The following is a 20796-nucleotide window of genomic DNA, read 5'->3' on the forward strand; positions in this document are numbered from 1 at the left end:
TTTAACCAATCTCGCAGTGTTTTTTTCTTGGCTAAGCCGAAACAGATAAGAATTAAAACTAATGAAAGCGAAAGTTCGTTATACTGTAACTAAATAAGAACGCACAATAGCGTGCTTCGGTTATTAATCTTCGCAAGGCTCTTTTGATATGCGCACATCGAATAAAAATTGTGTACATGGTAGTGAGATGATGGCGATGACCATATTCGGGAACGAGGGTTCCAAATGCGCCCGGTCTATGAAAAAGCCCACACCAAGCATAAAGATCAATAGAGAGTTCTTTTTCTATGACAATTTCACGTTTTCATTTATAATTATTAAAAGAGCAACAATTCACAACCAAGCTTGTTTTAAGTTTACGTAATCCTTTATACTATGATAGAGCTTTTATAAGCTAACGTTTAATACAAACTTTGAACTTTTTAAGAGACATCTCCAATATGTCAACCCGTAGTTTATTATAAAATTGTATATAATGACCTTTAAACTGATTACTAATTTAATTTATTCTTACTTCTAACGTTGAAATTATTGCAGTTACCTTTATTTTAAATATTATATTGTTAAGTAACATTGATGGTGATGATGACGATGAATACAATTTTATTGTACACCAAAGAAAAAGAATAGTTACAGAGATATAAATACATATCAAGGGAGTACAATTTGGTGGCCTTATCGCTACATAGCGATTTCTTCCAGGCAACCAATGGCGTAAAAGGAATTATATAAATATATATATATATATTATAATTTCATGTATGTTTTTATTTTATTTGTATTTATAGCTAATATATTTATATATATATATATATATATATATATATATATATATATATATTATATACATATGTATATATATTAATATAAATAACATTGCCTTAATTTTGAAAATATTTAATATTCGATAGCAATGAATAATGCTAGTAGTTCGTGCGTATATGCCGTGCAGCTCGGATGTGGCTTAATGTCTGTGTACTCCTTACTACATTTAAGAATGTCATGCAAAAATTAAAGAAACCTCGCCAAGTAAGGTTGAGTTTTTATAAGAAACCAGCTACTGCTGCCGCGTTTGTTTGGTTTTAAAGAATCACGTAGAAAAAGTTTATTTACCTGGACAAATTTATCTAATGTCTATTTCCAGGATGCAAACTATATCTATTCAAAATTATCTAATGAATTATCTTTTCTTTTACCATCTGGAAACTTTACCCCTTTGCAATTTCGGGATATAAAGTATCCTATGTCCTTATCTTTGTGCCAAATTCCATCAAGATCAGCCAAGGTTGGGCAAAACATATATAATAAATAAATTACTACGTTACGTTTCATCTAAACTATTAAATTTCATAACACCATATCTCAATTATTGAGAAATGTTTGACTTAAAAGCAGCACCAAAAATTAACGATTGAGCTAATTTCATTCCTTATGTCAATAAAGGTTACCAAATTTGGAGGTTTCAGCTTCTATAAATAAAACATATTAAGTAGTTAACAAATAAAGTTATTAAATTAAGAGTCTAAATCTGCTATACTACTAATACTTTTAATGGATTTGTTTATTCTGTTAACCAAGATAATTACTTAATATATTCCATGTATTTACAAATAAAGAAATGTTAAGTGAGTCAGTGGGTTCTTCTGTCAGCTCGGGAAACAAAAAAATATCAAAAAATATATAATATATATAAAAAACATGTTGCCAGATTGTCCTTTCCTCAGACTTCAGATAATCGTTCACATTTATTCCAACGCAACTTGCTCACTGCTTCTTTTCCTTCGTCGCCTTTCCATAGGTCCCTAAAGTCCTTGCATTATATAATGACAGGTTATACCATTACTCTTGATACCTCTTTTCCGCCGCAGCCGTTCCATCACCATTGCCAAATATGACAGCTCAATGACCGCTTGTGTGTGTGTGCCTTTACTTCCCCTTTCTTTGCAGGTTCGTGATGTTGATGTAATTTCTGCCTCCAAGCAAGCTATCTCTATGCAAAATCTTGCCAAGATCGATTTACCTGTAGATAGGCATGCAGAAGTAACACAGGCAATTTTGATATTATATTTATGGATATAAATTTTGACCTCTGGTAATGTTTCTCTGGTAATTTTCCAGGATAAAAATGTCCCAAAAATATGTCCATTTCTAGGGTGGAAGCTAGTGGCAAGCAAATACAGTGATGCTACTAAGCGCAAATGCCAGCGTTTTGTAGCTTGAAAGAGCCGTGCACGAGCGTCGTCTGCGTGTAGAAAATACACTTATCTATACACCCTAACATCTTTATTATTTACTTAATGACACTCGATCATAACATTCGATTACAATGAATTACAGACAGATTTAATAAAACAAAAAATTAATCTCATCTCATAACGGTTTTATAACAAATACTATGTTGTCGTTGTTTCGCTGACACTTTAAGCTGATAACTTTAACAGAACTGTTGTTATCTTCTTATTTAATTTTGTTCCATCCACCTGATCATTTACATCCGAAACGATCATTTACGTTCGAAATATTTTCTTTTTGTCTTTGTTGATTTAGGCTTAAGATTAAAGCATGCAATGAAAACCGCATTAAAAATGCTTACGATTAGTGTTTTGTTTTTAGTTATTTTTAAACAATGTGACGGAGTTATATATTATTTAAACGGTAAGTAAAGGCATTACTTATTCACCTGTGTCATTATTTTAATTATTATTTGGTGAAAATTGTGTACCTTCATTTTATTTACCTTCATTATCATCAAACTCATGTATTTTTATAAGAAGTAATATAAATTTGAGTTAATTTTACAGTAATTCAAAACTTTATGAATTCGATCGTGTGTAGTTAATTTAATTGATTTCAATTTAGTTATTATATGCATATACAGAACACCGACACCATCAGCCTATGGCTGTTATAGAAGAACTAGATACACTTATTAAAAAAAACTAGTAGTATAAAAACAGATATATGTATATTGTAAATAATAATGATATATATAAAATCGTAAGATCTTTAATGAAAATAGCCTCTACAGGATACTACAATATCAGCATCAAGATTTTAAAGGATGCGTTCGTATTGGCTTCTCCGCTATGCAATATTGTAAATTTGACACTTGTCCAAGGACATTATCCTACACGATTAAAATAGGCAAAAGCTATTATACAAAAAACTGTAATTAAATGGATTTTAAAAATTACAGACCGTTCACTCACACACTCAAAAATATTTGAAAGAGGAGAATAAACTGTAAAACTTTCTCCCCTTTTGCAAAATTTTAAAATCTGACTAATTTGGGTTCCAAAAGAATAGCTCAACAAGTGTCACAGAAAGACTTAATTCAGGTGTTGCCCCGATTGCAGTCTACCTCGATATGAGTTAAGCATTTAATTTTGCTGACCATAACATGCTACTCAGTAAACTAGAACGCTATGGAGTAAGAAGACCGACACATGATTGGTCATAAATCATATTATTTAAGTGATAGAAAGCAAATTGTAGAAGTTTGTAACATAGTAAGTAATCACAAAACAATATTTCAATCTTGCTATAAGAAAATAAATTCGGAGTACCACAGGGTAGTGTGCTGGGACCCCTACTTTTACTTCTGTACATAAATAACCTACCTGATAAGGTAAAACACAATGTATTCTCAGCCAAGTATTATCTGCCAAAAATACTATTATAAAGAAAAAGAAGTAATAAATACGCTAACGACAATAACCAACTGGCTTAATACTAATAATTTAACTATTAATTAATAAAAATGTATAAAGAATTTTTTTTTCTTATTACCTGGTACTGTTAGCTGATGAATGGTCATCTTACCATGGCTATGTTACGTCTTTAATAAGATATGGGGTAACCCTGTGGGGAAATTCTACTTAGGAAATTGTAGCATTTAAGCTACAAAAAAAAATTTACAATCATTTGGCACCATAATAATACGAAATGAATTCATTATCATTTAGAAGGTACATGTTTGAATGATTGCTGAGGAAAGGATATTATTTTATCAATGAGTTATTTAATGACAAACTGTAATTTATATTATTTTTTTAATTACAATTATATTATTTATTTTAATTTATGAATTTATATAGCTGAGTATGGTACATAGGTTATTTAAGGTTATTTTTGTTTATGGATTAAATTATATGAACATTTCTACTAATATTCTATTTTAAGTCACCATAAACACTGAATAAAAAATTCTGTTCCAGATACGGAATACAGCCGCTTGCCCCCCATCTACCACGTTGACAACTACACCGAATGCCTGCGACGACCCGATGACGTGTACTGTACAGTCAACTTCGACCTGGTGTCAGATGACCAGAGTGAACTGCTCGAATTGATCCAGGTAAGTTATTTGGTGATGCTTTCTGGCTTCGGAACATGTTTGTAACTATAGGTGGCAACTATGAGCCTCTTAAGAAGACTATGAGTCAATCAGCGAGCGATGGATACAGCGCTCTCGGATGATGAGAAATCACGTAGATGAACGAGAATTTCCGACACAGCTCAATAAGACGCGAAGTGAAGTGGCAATGGGCGCAAGCTCAAATAACTGATAACTGGGGTTCTAAGCTGGATCAATCTTTATTAATAACTTAAAAGTTTAATTGTGAGGATGTGGGAGATATTGTCCTAATTTGAGAAATCTTTATTGCATGGGTAAACATCTTTTAAATCAGATAACCTTATTCACGATACGTATACGTTTTTTGCGTATTTCAACAAACATATTTTCGTTGTTTTCCAAAATATGGTTTCTTGTTTTATTATGTAACTCTAGAATATCCCCAGAAAAATCATTTCATAAAATTCTCAAATTTAAAGTCATTTTGACATTGAGGTTTTTTATAGCCATGAAGTGCTTTTTATGCAGATATTATGATAACAATGATTAAGTGGTAGCCAATGATGTCAAATTTTTCAAAAGCAATAATACGGATGCAATTACTTTAATTTCGTAAGTCATTAAGCGAAGTCTAGCTTTTTGGACAGATTCAATATTTTATTTCGTTTTTGGCGGCTGCTGCGACTGCTTTCTGAGTCCAAGGCTGTGGATTCGATTTCCACAATTGGAAAATGTTTGTGTGGTGATTGTTATTCAGTTTCTGGGTGCTTTTTTTTTTTTTTTTTTTTTTTTTTTTTTTTTTTTTTTTTTTTTTTTTTTTTTTTTTATTCAAAAAATACGTTTTACATTTAACATTTATCCGTTGTTGGGTTGTGCTTATCTTACATTAAAAGTATTTATGTGTATTACAGTCATAAAAATATTCATCATCTATCTAAGTATCTATAACACAGGCTATGCTTACTTTTGGGCTAGATGGCGATGTGTGTTGTCATAGTATATTTATTGTTTATTATTATTATAGAATCAGCAACATCGATAGTCCATATTTTTACTTGAACTTTTTTAACAAACTTACTCTAAATAGTTATGAAGAGAATGTTTACATTATAGAACGGTTGGGACAAACAGAGAATGTATCTTAACTAAACACCCGTATCAACAAACATTTAACTCTCATAGCATTTAATTTCACCGAAAGTACTAATATTATATCTTACCGGTTATTTTAATTACCTTTTATGAAATAATTCGTGACAATTATTATTCGAAAACTAATAAATACAAAAGTGCTGGTTTATAATTCTTTCACACAGCAACGGAGCAAAGTATTGGCATGATTCTGATATGTATATAAACGGCATGCATAATTGATTAGTGGACAAGACATTAGTCTACCGATTACTCTGCGCGACTTGATAATACTGATATTTATTCTTATTAGCGCTTATTTTAGCATTATACCTAATTCAGTTTTTAAACGTTGTTTATAAGTAATTTTTATTATCTTAACCATTGTTCTAGGAGTATTCGGAAAGAAAAATAACACATTTCAATCACTCAAAAATACGACACAGCGTCTGTGTAACTCAGAATTGTCAACCGTATATACGAAATAAAACTGCAGTAACAGCGGAGCTCCTCGAGGGATGCCTGAACGGTACTATTTGGAAGGACTACAATCTGAAGACGAAAGTGGAAAACCATTACTGTCACACCCTTTCTGACAATAATTTAGAAGTAGATACTAGTGATATAGTAGTAGCATTAGTGCTACTTGCAATACTTCTACTTAATATAATCGGAAGCATAAATGACATGAAATGTATGCCAAATAGTAAAGAAGGTAAATTTTGTTATTAACCCTTGAGGGATTTTTTTTTTAAATCTCAGTGGTCTGCGTTCCGAGCTATTTTTTATAATCATTGTATATTATGTATTTAGCAGTTTGAGTATCATTGAGCTCTTTTCTCAGCTATTAATTACATATAAACATTTGATTATTTCTCCTTTTGTCTTGAAATTCGATACCGTCTAACAAGACAGTCTGAAAACTACTTCTCGACAAATTAAAGTTCATATATATTGTTTCCAGTCAGCAGATAAGAAGTTCTCTGTAAATTTTAGGGTAAATTAATGTTATTTATGTGTAAAATTTTATAAAGATCTGTTCAGAAGTCGAATTTAATATACACATTACATGCAAATTAAACTCACCGGAATATGATTAATACAAGAAAAAAATAATCTTGGTACTAACTTGGTGGTGATCACTGAGTTATATACATAGATCAATGAAGACCTATGGATATAAGGCAGCCATGTTTTTCTAAATGGTCACATCATTAGGAAGTAAAGGATAATTAACAGTTTAAAATTTTAACAATTTATATTTTCAGAAAGAAGTCTATTGTCATGTTTTTCAATAAGCAGAAATTGGAAGAATCTCGTAAAACACGCAGATTACAAAGATCCACGATTAGAAAGATTGAAAGGGATAAATATCTGGAGGTTATTTCAATTTTTATTCGTTCTAAGATGAATTTTATAATTTTATAGATACAGATAGCTTTGGCATAGTGTGAGTTTGAATAAATTCGACATATTTTGCTTACAAAATTAATTAAACTTTGAAATTGTTGCTCAGTTAGAGATTATACTTTGACGTTGAGAAAGCTTAGCCCTGCTGCTTTACCACATTCCAATCTTAAAGGATGATTATATTGAAAGTGAACAGAGGCCGTTGCCTAGAAATTTCTTAAAAACATGCATACTTAATCAGAATCCACGACGTATGTTTTTTTCAGGTGCATAATTTTGGTGGGCGTTGTCATGGTTCACTGCACGTGGCCCTTCCTCATAGCTGTCGACAACCCCTACAGCATAGAAATGGTAGTTACTTCTTTGTTATAATATTTTAGTTTGCGTACTAAACGTTACATACGTCATTGAAGAACTACGAGGGTCTTCAAAAAGTGTGACAGTCATTTGATTAAAAAAAAAATACGTTTTAACGATTTAATGCAAAATCCTGAAAAGGGACATGCGATATTCTTTTGATTCTAAAAAAGTTCTCGGATTTGTTGTCTATGTACAGCTATATTACAAATCTTGTGTAGATTGCTTGCATCCAGGAGACTTCCACTTCTATAAATAATAAGTATGTATCAAACAGTTTCCGTTTCGTAATTTACTTCTACCGTTCCAGAGCTTCTACGACTTGTCTCAGCATGTGATAATCAATGGCTCGATAGCGCTGCAAGCGTACCTGGTGATATCGGGTTTCCTGCTGTCGTACAAGATGCAGCTGTACTCGGAGGAGAAGCGTCTCAGCTGGCGCATGGTACCGAATGGAATCCTCATGAGATATTTAAGGTGAACTTACTGTGTGTGAGTGTGCATGTGTGTGTGTGTGTGTGTATGTGTGTGTGTGTGTGAATATTACCGAACTAAGATAAAACTTCAAGCAACTTTTCGGTTTGAGAAGGTTTGAGGCCATAGTCTACTACGCTAGCCAAGTGCGGATTGGTAGTCTCACACGCCGTTGAGAATATTATGAAGAATTTCTAGGCATGCCGGTTTCCTTGTGATGTTTTCCTTCACCGTTTTAAGCAGAAGCAAAGTGATATTTAAATTTCTTAAATTAAAACGCACATAACTCCAAAAAGTCAGTTGTGTGTTCCGGGGCTCGAACTCGGTCTCCACGAAAGGAAAGCCGCAGCCTAACCCACTAGGCTGTCTATTCGCTTTCTCTTTTTATTTCACTACAAATTAACCCTTGACGGCTATCATAGGCATTAGCAGTAGACATAAATTATTTGCACCAAAACTGAAGTAGAATACAAAAGGCAGCCTTATCGCTTAACAGCGATCTCTGCCAGGCAAGAAAAATCCCATGACATGAATTATATACCTTTAATTAACGTATCCACCTACCTCAGCACGACGACAGGGAAAAGGAGAAGTTTACTCCCGTTTTACACGTATATTATCTGGATGTTAATTCCCCTTCCCCCCGGATCTCGTTGTCGAGCAGTCGTGTTTAAAGATCGTATTTAATTGCTTTAAATAAATTAAAATTGTGCGCCAGAGCTCGAATAACGCTGTGGGAGGATACATTTTCGAAAAGTAACATGTAGGGTATGGCAGTTATTTTTAACCCACTGATATTCCCTAAAAGATTTCTCCGCGGCATTGTATCCGAAAGCTAAATGGATTAGCTAGGCCGAAGCCTGCCTCCAGGCAAACCGGAGAAAATCCCAAAATTTCATATTTCTAGAATGCCTGAGAAACTCTTTTTTTCAGACTTACTCCTGTTTACGCGGTGACGATAGCTTTGGTGGCCACATGGATGAAATTCGCCGGAAATGGGCCTTTTTGGGAAGTAAGTGTCACCGCTATATCGTTAGGTTATGCTTTTAACTAACCACGGCCTAAGCAGAGAAAATTCAGAAATATAAATTCCCAAATTCCCGGGTCGAAACTGGGCCCTCCCACTTATAAAACAACAACGCTTACTGCACCAGGGAGATCGACGAAGGTCGCAAGCGACAGAGAAAGTAACAAATGTCATGCTTAATCGAATTACTACGTCGTTCAGAACGGAACACAGTAAAGCTGCTTGCTGGCAGAAATAAGAACTTCCCCGGACGAGCTCTGTCTTACAAACCTCCACTACTACAAATCTGTGAAGATAACCTGTTGCAAACGCGATGGATCGTTGCAATCTTTGCTATGATATCTGAATTCCTTTTTAAAAAATATTGTGTCTTTATTAACTCAACAATTTGAACTTGCAGGTATCAGGAGGCTTAGTGAGATCTCTTTGCCGAAGTCGCTGGTGGGAAAATCTGCTCTACATTAACAATTACTTTTACAATTCTCAATGCGTTGCCGTGGCATGGTATGACAGATAATTTATCTATCATTTATTCTTTTTCATTTTTTAACAATCCTTAAAAATAAAATAAAAAACACTATTAAAAAATATCCACCCTCCGCTTGCGGGGCTTTTGAATGCCCAAGCAACCGGCGGTCAGGGCTCCAGAGTGAGGAACCTCCTCACAATACGCGCCGTTTCAAGGCCTACTCCCTTCTGTATCCGACCCTTGATCCAACAACCAAGCGAAAGCTTCTTAAGATGTTTGTCGAAGCTTTACGCAAGAAGACCATTGACTGAAACGACTATCGGAACAATAACGGTTGACTGAAAATAATTTAATTATTATAACTAGCTGTGTCCCGCGACCACGTCCGCGTACCTGCATCAAATTCGAAATTCGAAATTCATAATTTATTTATTTCAAGTAGGCATAATATAAGCACTGTTGAAACGTCAAGTCTGTCTGTTAGTAGTGACTACTCCTTCTTATAAGTTTCGCTCACGATCTTTCTTCCGCTATCCTAAACAATATAACCAACCCTGTTCAACTGTTTTGATTATTAAAGTATTGATATTATACGTTATAAATGATTATTTGATTTATTTATTTCATAACACTCCGCATCGACTTGCCCGCTTGCCGTCCTCAAGAATTTGGCTATTATTACAAAAAGATTTTTGAAATGCAACTTATATTTTCTGAGTTAGGCGCGTTCTTACAAATAACTTTTTCTCCTAGGGGAGGATGTACTGCTGCTATGTGGCCTACTTGAATTTTTTTTTTTTTTTTTTTTTTTTTTTTTTTTTTTTTTTTTTTTTTTTTTTTTTTTTTTTTTAAATCTGCAATCAGTCGCGAGACTATAATCAGATGTGCTGGGTGAGTTATTGGCATTTACAGACGAGGGAGCCATCGCTCAACCGTCCGTCAATTGTCGAGCACATCAGCTCTTTTTAGGCGTTTCATCCGTGGAGCTACTAATAGTGAGCTAGCAAGACGGTTGGGGTGTTTAGCTAGGCGTTCTTTGTGTTTTTTACAGAACCTGCCGATTTCCTCAAATACCGTTGGCATTTCGAGATACTGATGAATCTCGTCGTTGCGTGCGAACCAGGGAGCATCAGTGATTACCCGTAGAATTTTGTTTTGGACCCTTTGGATGCGCATCATGTTAGACTTACTGCAGATACCCCACAGCTGTATGCCGTAAAGCCAGATGGGTTTGAGCATTGCGCAATATACGAGCAATTTGTTATTGAGCCTCAGCGCAGACTGCCGGCCAAGCAGCCAGAGCAAATTTCGGAATCTGGCATTGAGTTCATCTCTTTTGTGATCGATGTGGTATTTCCAGGTCAAGCGCCGGTCCAGACGGAAGCCCAGGTACTTGACACAAGTAGTTGGAGGTAGGTCTTCGCTTCCTAGCTTAACAGGTGGACAATCACCTTTCTTTAATGCAAAGGTGATGTGTTGGGATTTGGATGCACTAGTTTTAATCCGCCATTTGGAAAGCCACACGTGTGTTGCATCGAGCTGTTTTTGAAGGGTGGAACTAGCACGGTTAGCATCTTTATTGCAGGATAGAAAAGCAGCGTCATCGGCAAATGTCGCAATGGTAACATCAGGTGAATGCGGTATATCACTGGTAAAGATGTTGTAAAGGACAGGTCCAAGGACGGACCCCTGGGGCACACCTGCGGAGCAACTGTAGAAGCTGGATCTAGCATCGCGCTGCTTAACTTGAAACATTCTATTTTCCAAATAAGATGCGAGCAACAAAAACATAGAATGTGGTAGAATTTTTTTGATTTTTACCAAAAGTCCTGTATGCCATACTCTGTCAAAGGCCTGTTGAACGTCGAGGAATGCTGCCGAGCAATATTCCTTCTTTTCAAGACACTGTCGGATTGTGTGATATACCCTGTGGACTTGCTCGACTGTCGAGTGTTGTTTACGAAAGCCAAACTGGTGGACAGGAATTATGTCGCTTTCATCTAAGGCATTACTCAATCTCGTTAAGAATATCATTTCCCAGACCTTTGAAAGGACAGGAGTCAAACTAATTGGACGATAGGAGCTGGCTTCTTCTTGAGGTTTGCCTGATTTGTGTATCATAATAATTTGGGATACCTTCCAGATGTCAGGAAAATGGTTTAATTGGAAGATACGGTTAAATAGATTAGCCAAGAAAGTTAGGCATTTTTTGGGGAGCTCCTTGAGAATGCGAGGAGTAATCAAGTCGAAACCAGGAGCTTTTGCAGAATCAAGGGAAGCAATAGTATTGTATATCTCTTTAGGTGACGTTGGCTTGAGTGGTAGGCTCATCTGAAGATCTTGGTTCAGTATTTCCTGGATATCGGGGTCGTCTGGACCAGGATTGGGTTGAAATACAGTGTAAAGATGAGCCGCAAAGGCTTCTGCTTTTTCAATGTCAGAACGAGCCCAAGCTGCACCGGTTTTAATAGGCGGGAAGTGGGGTTGAGGCTGGTTAAGTGTTTTCGTAGCCTTCCACAGCGATTGGTCCCCCTGGCCTGTAGCTGATAATGATTCAAGATTCGCCTTGATCGTGTTGTTTGACGAATCTGCCAGTATGGTTTTGAGTTCCTTTATAGCACGATTTAAGCTAGTTTTATCATAAGGGCAGCGTGAGCTCTGCCAATTACGTCGAAGCCGCCTTTTTTCCTCAATTTTTGCCTTGATAACTAATGGAAGAAGGGTGCCGTGATGTTTGGGATTCAAATGAGGGGTGCTGAGCCATCCTGCAACTTGGATTAAGTTTGTTACATATAGCGTAGCATAGTCAATGTCATCTTTATTCTTGAGAGGAATTTTTAAGTTTATTGTTTCGTTTATGTAGTCTCTAAATGATTGCCAGTCCGTTTTATGATTAAAGAGGTAGACATTATTATCTCTAGTGGTTACAGCCGTGCTGCAAAGCTCTAAAATTATTGGTGAATGGTCGGAAGACCCATCCAGACTTGATGCTATGCTAGTAAAGAGGTGAGAAACGTTTTTTGTCACAAAGAAGTCTAAGAGATCAGGCCTTTTTTTAGTGTCCGAAGGCCAGTAACTCGGTTCACCAGTTGATAGTGTAAGTAGGTTGTTCTTGTCTATACTTCTTTTGAGTTCACTTCCCCGCGGCAGAGTACAGCGAGAGCCCCAGAAAGTGTGTTTAGCGTTCCAATCGCCTCCCGCTATAAAGCGGCTTCCCAATGTTTTAAAGTAGCTTGAAAATAGAGCCTCATCAATCTTGTGACGAGGCGGGCAGTAAATTGCTGAAAGCGTGATGAAGTCTGACTTTTGCTCTAATTTAATTGTAGTAGCTTGTATTTGAGGAGTTCTATAATGATCTAATAAATGGTGTTTAAGACTATTCCTGATAATTACCGCCGTTCCTCCATGTGCACCACCATCGGGGTGGGGTGTTAAATAGCTGCAGTATCCTGGTACCACAAATAAGCTCCTGTCAGTGACATGTGATTCTGATATGAGAACTACATCTAATTTGTTGGCAGACATGAAGGCTAATAGTTCATCTTTCCGGCCAGTGAGGCCGTTAATGTTCCACGCAGCTATGCGTAAATGGTTTATTTTGAGGCTTTAGTGATGAGTGTGGTTATAAGTCCCAGAAGGGTGCTTATTTGTTGAAGGAGGACGTCTATTTTTTCACTTTGTTTAAGCAGTAAATTTTCAATGGACCGTAGGGGTCCATATGATGGTTGAAGTACATTGTCTTTCGGAGGTGATCTACGAGAGTTAACTGCTTCCGCATATGTTTGAGGTGCATTCCTTACAGGTCGCGAGGTCTGAGGATTCTCGCGTATGTTCGAGCTATACTTCACTTCGCTAGTAAGTGGTCTACCCTCTGAGCTAATGACTGGAAATGGTTTTCTGAAAAAGGCACCTTTTTTCCTCGAGAGTATCTCTTTGTAAACCTGACACCCTTTGTAATTCGCGGGATGATCAAGTAGACATAAGGCACACTTAGCTGGGGAGTTTCTATCCTTTTTCGGACATTCGGATGTTTTATGGCCTTCACCGCATTTTACACAGCGATATGGTCTCATGCAATTATTCTTGGAGTGACCATATTGTTGACATCTGTGGCATTGTACAACTGTAGTTGACTTTCTAGGGGTTTCTATTTTTACTTTTTGGTGAAATACGTATTCAATATCTTTTAGCAATTTATTGTTTGCGCTGGGTTCTACATTAACAAAGAAGGTAGATGTGGGATTTTTATCTGGGCCATACCTCGCGTTAATTATTTCCCCTCGAACTCTATTCCCCGTAGATTCCACAGCTTCAGTTATTGCAGAAAGGGGGGTTGAGTGATGCAAATTCTTAATAACAATACGGCAGCATTTAGTATCTTTCCTGGTAAATGTGTGACCGATTAATCCTTTTTGTCTGATAACATCAATTATCTTTTTGTACTCTTCAACATTATCTATGACAATTCTAAGGTTGTTTTTGTTAACAATTTTGAGTTTAAAGTGTTCAGAGTTACTAGTTGACTCCAGTAACTTGAACAATTCATTAACGTCCTCAACGCCATACAAGATAATGGGAGGAGGTCTGTTTAGTTGTTTGTGGATGCCTGTTGTTGCACCACTGTCATCGGGTGGATCTAATGGAAGATCGCTGAAGCTGTTATTTGTCTCTACATTAGGTGATATTGGGGGGGTGTTAACCCGTTTTCGTTTAGGACCTCTTGAGCTAGGCATTTTTTGCCAGCTTGGAGGATTTATTGGATCATTAACGTCGTTAGGGGTGTCTGTCTGGGAAGCAGAAGCGGTTCCTGGAGATATGATAAAATTTCTATCCACTTCTTGTTGTATGATACCTGCGGTGTCACCTAGGGATGATGATCTCTGTCTAGTTAGGTTAGCTGTTGAAGCTGGTATTGGACTGCTTCGCATTGGCTTGTGTATAATTGGGTTTGCATTTTGAGCAATGTTTCTTTCGTTCCTGATCTCACCTGTTGATGTGTGGTCTCTTTTCAGATGTTTGTGGAAAAGGCTAGGGTGAAATATTTGCTGTGTCAATTTCTTAGCAGGCTGCTCTTTGGTTTCGCGGTTGTGTTCGGAATTTGCTTTGTACGTCTCCTGTGCATAATTCTTAGAAAATGGTGGGGACCTTTGCAGTCCGCTTCTCTTGAATGGATCATCTTTGCCTTTTTCCGATTCTTCTTTCTTCTTATCTGTCTCTCCTCTAACTCCAACTGACGATTTGGGTGAGCGGACATCGCCCCCCCCAGAATACGTGGGGCTGACTGACATATTGTCAGTGAGGGATTCTCCTTCTGCAGTGCAGTCGGTACCCTCCTGGGGTAGTTTGTATGTTTTCTTTTGTTCCGCCATCCAAATGTTTCCCCAAAGTTCCCTCCCATGATTGCAGTGCGCCTGCCGGGTTAGCAGAGTGAACTCAACTCCTCCCGCCAGCCGCTAGTCTAAGCAGACCTTTTCGGTTCCAAGTTGTCCTTATCAGCTCTGCCCAGTACTGAAGGTGCTGCGCACATACCAACCTTCAGGAGTTTTTAACGACTCTCCAGTCGTTGCTAATTTTGGTTCGCGCCGAGTATTTTATTTCCCCGGTACCATCCATATCTGGAAGGAACTCCCCGATCCACCACCTGGGGACGCGCCCGATGGGGGATTAGCAACCCCTCACGGGCCTACTTGAAATAAATTAATTTTAAATTTGCGATTGAAACCCTTGTCATTTTACAAAGTGGGTAAATAATTAAACTTTGAATTCACGAAATATGTGTTATGATAATTCTTATTGAATTAATAAATTTTGTAAACAATATTTGATCCATAGCCAATGTTTATGACATTGTGTTGGTGGGTATAAATTCGGGTGCTTTTCCGTTACACTTTAGTCCTGTATGGACTCGAACGATGCAAAGGTACCTTCCGGTGTCTTAGTCGTTATCACTTGTATCACTGTCGGGGTACTTGGGAGTGGACATGCATATGTTCGTGCTCGGCATCATCACGTGCGTGGCTGTGAGAAGCCAGGGGTGTCGTCGGGCCGCAGTCCTGGTAACTCTCTTTATCCTCGGTGTGGTCATACCAGGCGTCCACATCTACGTGCGAGATCTCTACCCTATTATGATTATGGAACCCCAGTAAGTTTGATTTAATTGAGCTATGAATAATTGAGTTTGACAAACTTAAATGATTTGTTAGCGTTGAAAGCCTAGTGGTTCTTTCTGGGAGCCTAGTTTAAATCCGAGCACGCACCTCTAACTTTTCTTATTAAAATATCAATCTTATTTCAACGGTGAAGGAAAACATCGGGAGACAACCAGCGTGCCTGAGATTTCTCGATAATGTCGGGTCCTCAAGACCCCACACGCCTTTGAGAACACTGGGCGAGCGTAGTAAACTACGTCTTTAACCCCTTCTCATTTTGGAAGGAGACCCGTGCTCTGAAGTGGGCCGGTAATGGGTTTATGTAATGATGATGAAAGCACCTTAAGCTGAATGTTCACTGTCCATAAATGTTTCGTACCAGTGAAACCCGTACATTATTTGAGAATGATCCGACTGTCAACGAGGTGTACAAAATGAGCCACAACAACATTGTGAGCTACGTCGTGGGCATGGCGCTTGGCTACCTCGTGTACAGGCTCCAGCAGCTCGACATTGACATCAACAAGTATAAAGTGAGTTTTCATCATCAGCACCATGTAAATATCCCATTGCTGGGCATAAGCTTCTCTTTTACCCTTACCCCTTGACTGCAATCTCACCTGGTGGTAACTGATGATGCAGTCTAAGATGGCAGCGAGCTAACCTGTTAGTGAGTATGATAAATATATTGAATAGAAGCAGGCGTTACTTTGAGGAATTCCATGATGTATTATGAAAATTAAGATTAATTTGCTATAATCCGCGAAAAGCAGGAGAATCTGTATGGTGTTATTTATAATTTCTTAAATCTTAATACTCCACACTAATCAGATATTCGGTTATGTAGCATCTACGCACGCAAATCGCAATGATCTGGGTTCTATACCCGGCAAAGGTAATTAGGGAACATACATTACAATTTTCATTGGTCTAGCGGAGGCTTATACTGTGGCAAGTAACCATATTACAGACAAAGATGTGCCCAGTGATTTAGCGTTCCGGTACGATGTAACGCGGAAAACAATGAGCGGTTTGGGTTTTATATAACTGGCCCTTACAGGGTAGCCCGCTACCATTATACACCGGAACTTCTCCGAAATCTAATGACAGATTTAATTTAATAATGCTATCCTTATCCAAAAGGATATCACTAGTTAGATCCAGATTGCATAAATTTCAACATCATGACCAGGTGAAATAGCAGTCAGGAGCTAACTTGAAGTTAAATAAAAACCTACAAGCTCAGGTTTTTTCAAGTTTACTTTAATCCCATTGCTACAGAGCACGGGTGTTCTCCCACAATGAGAAGGGGTTAAGGCCGTAGCTTACGCTGGCCCAGTACGCATTGGTGGACTCCACACACCTTTGAGAACATCGTGTACATCTACACACTACGATATATACACGTACACCGCAGTCCCGCGGGTAGTAATAAACTAGCTTTGGTACTAGACGGTTGTTCCTTTTGTCCGCCATTACCTACAGACATACCTACCATTCTGGCAAAGAGCCGCACGCAACCCGCGCGTGATTAGTAAAAGACAATGAATTATATCGGCAGGTGTTTTATGAACGTCTGAACCAGTTTATGAACTCTCGGGCATGCAGGTTTCCTCGCGACTTTTTTCGTCACCGTTGAAGCAAATTATATTTTAACACATAACTTAGAAAAGTTAGTAGTGCGTGCTTGATTCGAACTCCCCGAAAGTGAAGTCGACCAACCCAGTCCCACCCAATGCGCTATCACCGCTTCAAGTGTAAACTGTAGACTGATCCTCTTTCAGAAATACCGTTTAATTTATTGGAGCCTGCTGCCACTGCTTATCGTCATCATATTATCCGGCCGCATGTTCTACAGAGATGGCCCCAAGGAGCCTATCTACGTGCGAGTGATCTACGGCGCTCTCGTTAAACCAATCTTCGCCCTCTCCTTCGCAGGCCTCTTCTGTGGAACGATCTTTAAATTGGTAAGTAAGTTATTATTCTTATAGATGCCCGGATTTAATTTTCTGCTAAGTATTCAGTATAGCCAAGCCAAGCCATTTACACATAGCTAAGCCTTTTAAATGGAGGGTTTGCTGCTGTCCGCTGAGGAGTTCTGTCCTCTATCTCAAACCACATTCATTAGATCTACACAGTTTGGGCAAAATTAGACACATGTTATAACCTCTATAGTACAAAAAAATATTTAAATCGGTTATAATTTGTCGGAGTTATGGTGTCAAATCTTCAAACACTTTCATCTCCTCTTCCAAAGGAACCGAGCTTAATGTCGGGATAAAAAGTATCTTATATAACTTCTTACACTTCCAAGAATATGTGTACAAATTTTCATGAGGATCGGTTATCAAGTTTTTGCGTATAGCGTGATAAACAAACTTAGGTTGACATTTATAATATTAGTAGGGATAGGGATGTATAATAATAAACGGGGGTAAACTTCTCCTATTCCATGTTCCCGTGCTTTAGCAGGTGGATACGTTAATTTAATCCCCTGAAATGGATATAATCGGTGGATACGATAGTTGCCTCCTGGCTGTGCTAGCCCTGCTGCTGGAGGAACGAACATTCGCTTTTTCTGGCAACAACTTCACAGCAATAAATAGAAGCTTAGCGTGGTTCAGTTTGGTTCCCCAGAGACAGTGCCGGATTAAGACTACGTAATGCCCAAAGCAAACAATTACAAATCACAAGTAGCTAAGACAAGAACTAAACTTGGGGCAAAAACTTTGAGGGAGTGCAACTATTTATATAAGAATCGACCAAAAGCGATTTTTGTAGAAAATTCGTTTCTGAGATTCAAGAAAAAATTAAAACATTATCCTTTTAATTATCGGGTCACCAATCAAAATAATAAAAAATGTATGTTATTAGTTTCGTAAGTGTAGGTAGGTATGTTGGTGAATTAAATTATTGAACCTAATCGGCGCCTTAGAGCCCCCTATCTACTAGTAAATTAATGTCTTTATAATTTTTTTAAAGTATTGACTACAACCAGATATATCAGACCTTAGAGTATATATGCAGACGAATATCGCTTAAAAGATATTACAATAAGACCAAACAATGTGATATGGTTTTCATTGAGTCGTGATGCCCTAAGTTTCCTTATGGTTTAATACACTGAATAGATATGTCTGATTCCAGATGTCTACAGGAGTGTATTCGAATGGAGGATCTGGACGACTCCGGCTCGGCTGAGCTACTGCGTGTACATCATCCACCTGCCCTTCCTGAGATTATTCATCTCTTTGAGAACCACACTATTGACGCACTCGTCATTAAACCAGGTAACTGTCCGTCTCACCATCGCAAAAATCACCATAACCACAGGTAGGTAAATTAGCTAGCTATTTAAGTTGCCATAACTTCTACGATCCTCTGCGACCTATGAAATGGGGCTGAGAGAGTCATTAAGAGATAAATTTAAAGATGTTAAAATAATGACAGTCTATAGTCAATGAATATTTGAAAATTATTGTATGCTCACAAAAAAAAAACATAATTTAAGAGAAAATTACTGCAATAATTTGAACGTTAGAAGCAAAAATAAACTTGCAGTGCTAAACTACATAATATAAGCAATTCATTTAAAGGAAATAGTACACTATTTTACAACAAATTACCGGTTGATATATTTGGGATGTGTCTAAAAAAGTTCAAAGTTTGAATTAAGCGAAAGCTTACAGAAAAGTCCTATTATCGTATAAAGGATTAGGTAAACGATAAAAAAGCTTGGGTGGGAACATTTTCTCTAACCAGGTTGCTTCTTAAATATTTTGAAATTACAATGTGAGATGGTGATAAAGAAAATAACACACGGCTTAGTTTGTTGTGGGCTTCTTCTTACACCAGGGCGCGTTCGGAACCCTCGTAGCTTCAGTCTTAAGTTTACGAATGTATTTTTCACCATCACTTCTCACTGCAATGTACACATTTTGTATATAACCAACGCATCAAAAATGCCATCTATGTGCTTATTTGAATATAGAAATATTTGACTTTGACTATAAATTAACGCTACAAACAATAAGAAAAATGGTCCAAAAATGAGAAAAAACATTCCTTTTTAGTGCTTCCGATGCGTGTTACGCGTAAAAGATTAAAGTAACGCCAAAATATGTACAACAGAATTATTCCTCTTTAACAGTTCAAAAAAAATCCGCGACTGCATATGTCTATCTTTTAAAACTAACTCATACGGGACTTTTATATTAAAAAAAAACTACAGCCGTTATCTTAAGACTAAAGCTAACGCACGTACGAGACTAGAGTACGTAAGACTCCAGGCCAGACTCCAGGACAGGCTGTCGCGGTATTTAACAGAAATAATGTCTGTCTAAACCTGGGGCTGGTCGGTTTTATCACTAACATGTTGAATGGTGATGCTAATCCTTATTTCAGTTATTAATGCTGTTCGGCGTCACCGCTGTCTCGTTCATCGCCGCAGTGCCGCTGTGGTGGTGGAGGCGCCGTTCGTCGAGCTCACCAAGTACTGGAGCTCACGAGAGAACTTGCTGAAAAACCTGTCGAATACACTAACGGCACTCAGCAGAAGCTAGTAGACGTAAACTCCCCTCCCGCAATGGCGTGATAGCGCGATACTTTTATTTATATTATTTTCTTTACTATGCGTTTCGGTAAAATGCTACAAAAGGATTAGATTAAAAAAGGTTGTCTTGATAATAAACGATAATTTAATGTGTGTTGGCTCCGTTAACTATTATTTAGACCAAATCAATTTCTATCTTGATATAGCTCGATACTACTTTTTCTTCGTGCTTGCTTTACAATTCTATTATTTCAGGCAGGTTTTTTAAGGGATTAAAATATCACTTGCTTCAACGGTGAAGGAAAACATCGTGAGGAAACCTGCATGCCTGAGAGTTCTAAATAATGTTTTCTAAAGGCTTGTGGAGTCCACCAATCAGCCCTAGGCCAGTGTAGTGGGCAATGACCTTAACCCCTTCTCATTGTGGGAGGAGACCCGTGCCCTGTAACGAGCCGGTAATGTGTTGATATGATGATGATTTCAGCCGGAGATCTTATTATTGCTTATATAAAATAAAGCTAATGTTATTTCCTGAAAATGCAGCATTTTGTAGGTGTAAAGGTTCGGTTTGCTTAAGCTCAATTCATTGCTGAGATTATATAGAACACACAAAAAAGAGCAAATAATAATTTTATTTAAATTTGGTAAAGATACCGTTTATTTACTTATAATAGCTCATACAATGTATTCAAAGCAATGAAATGTATAAATTGATTGTACTTCTGGTATTTTCATTTGTCCTAATCCATTTTCCACTAAATACCATTGACATTGGGTAGTGGTGCACTTCATACATGCGCAAAAGCTCTGCCTACCCTAAAATGTTTGTATAACTTATAAATGCGAAGGATTTTTTAATTTTATGGCATC

At 37.4% G+C, this 20796-nt stretch overlaps 1 protein-coding gene across 1 annotated transcript; it reads left to right on the forward strand.

Moving 5' to 3' along the window:
• The first annotated feature begins 1618 nt into the window (after positions 1 to 1618).
• Positions 1619 to 19936, forward strand: LOC120633479 (regulator of hypoxia-inducible factor 1-like). The gene is given in 15 exon segments (XM_039903690.1): positions 1619 to 1625; positions 2638 to 2655; positions 4218 to 4357; positions 5882 to 6203; positions 6757 to 6868; positions 7165 to 7249; positions 7566 to 7732; positions 8663 to 8741; positions 9157 to 9265; positions 15196 to 15367; positions 15757 to 15907; positions 17159 to 17345; positions 18522 to 18664; positions 19779 to 19833; positions 19836 to 19936. Coding segments are annotated over 15 exon segments (1848 nt in total).
• Positions 19937 to 20796: the final 860 nt, after the last annotated feature.

This window comes from Pararge aegeria, chromosome 21, assembly GCF_905163445.1.
Source record: "Pararge aegeria chromosome 21, ilParAegt1.1, whole genome shotgun sequence".
Taxonomy (NCBI): Eukaryota; Metazoa; Arthropoda; class Insecta; order Lepidoptera; family Nymphalidae; genus Pararge; species Pararge aegeria.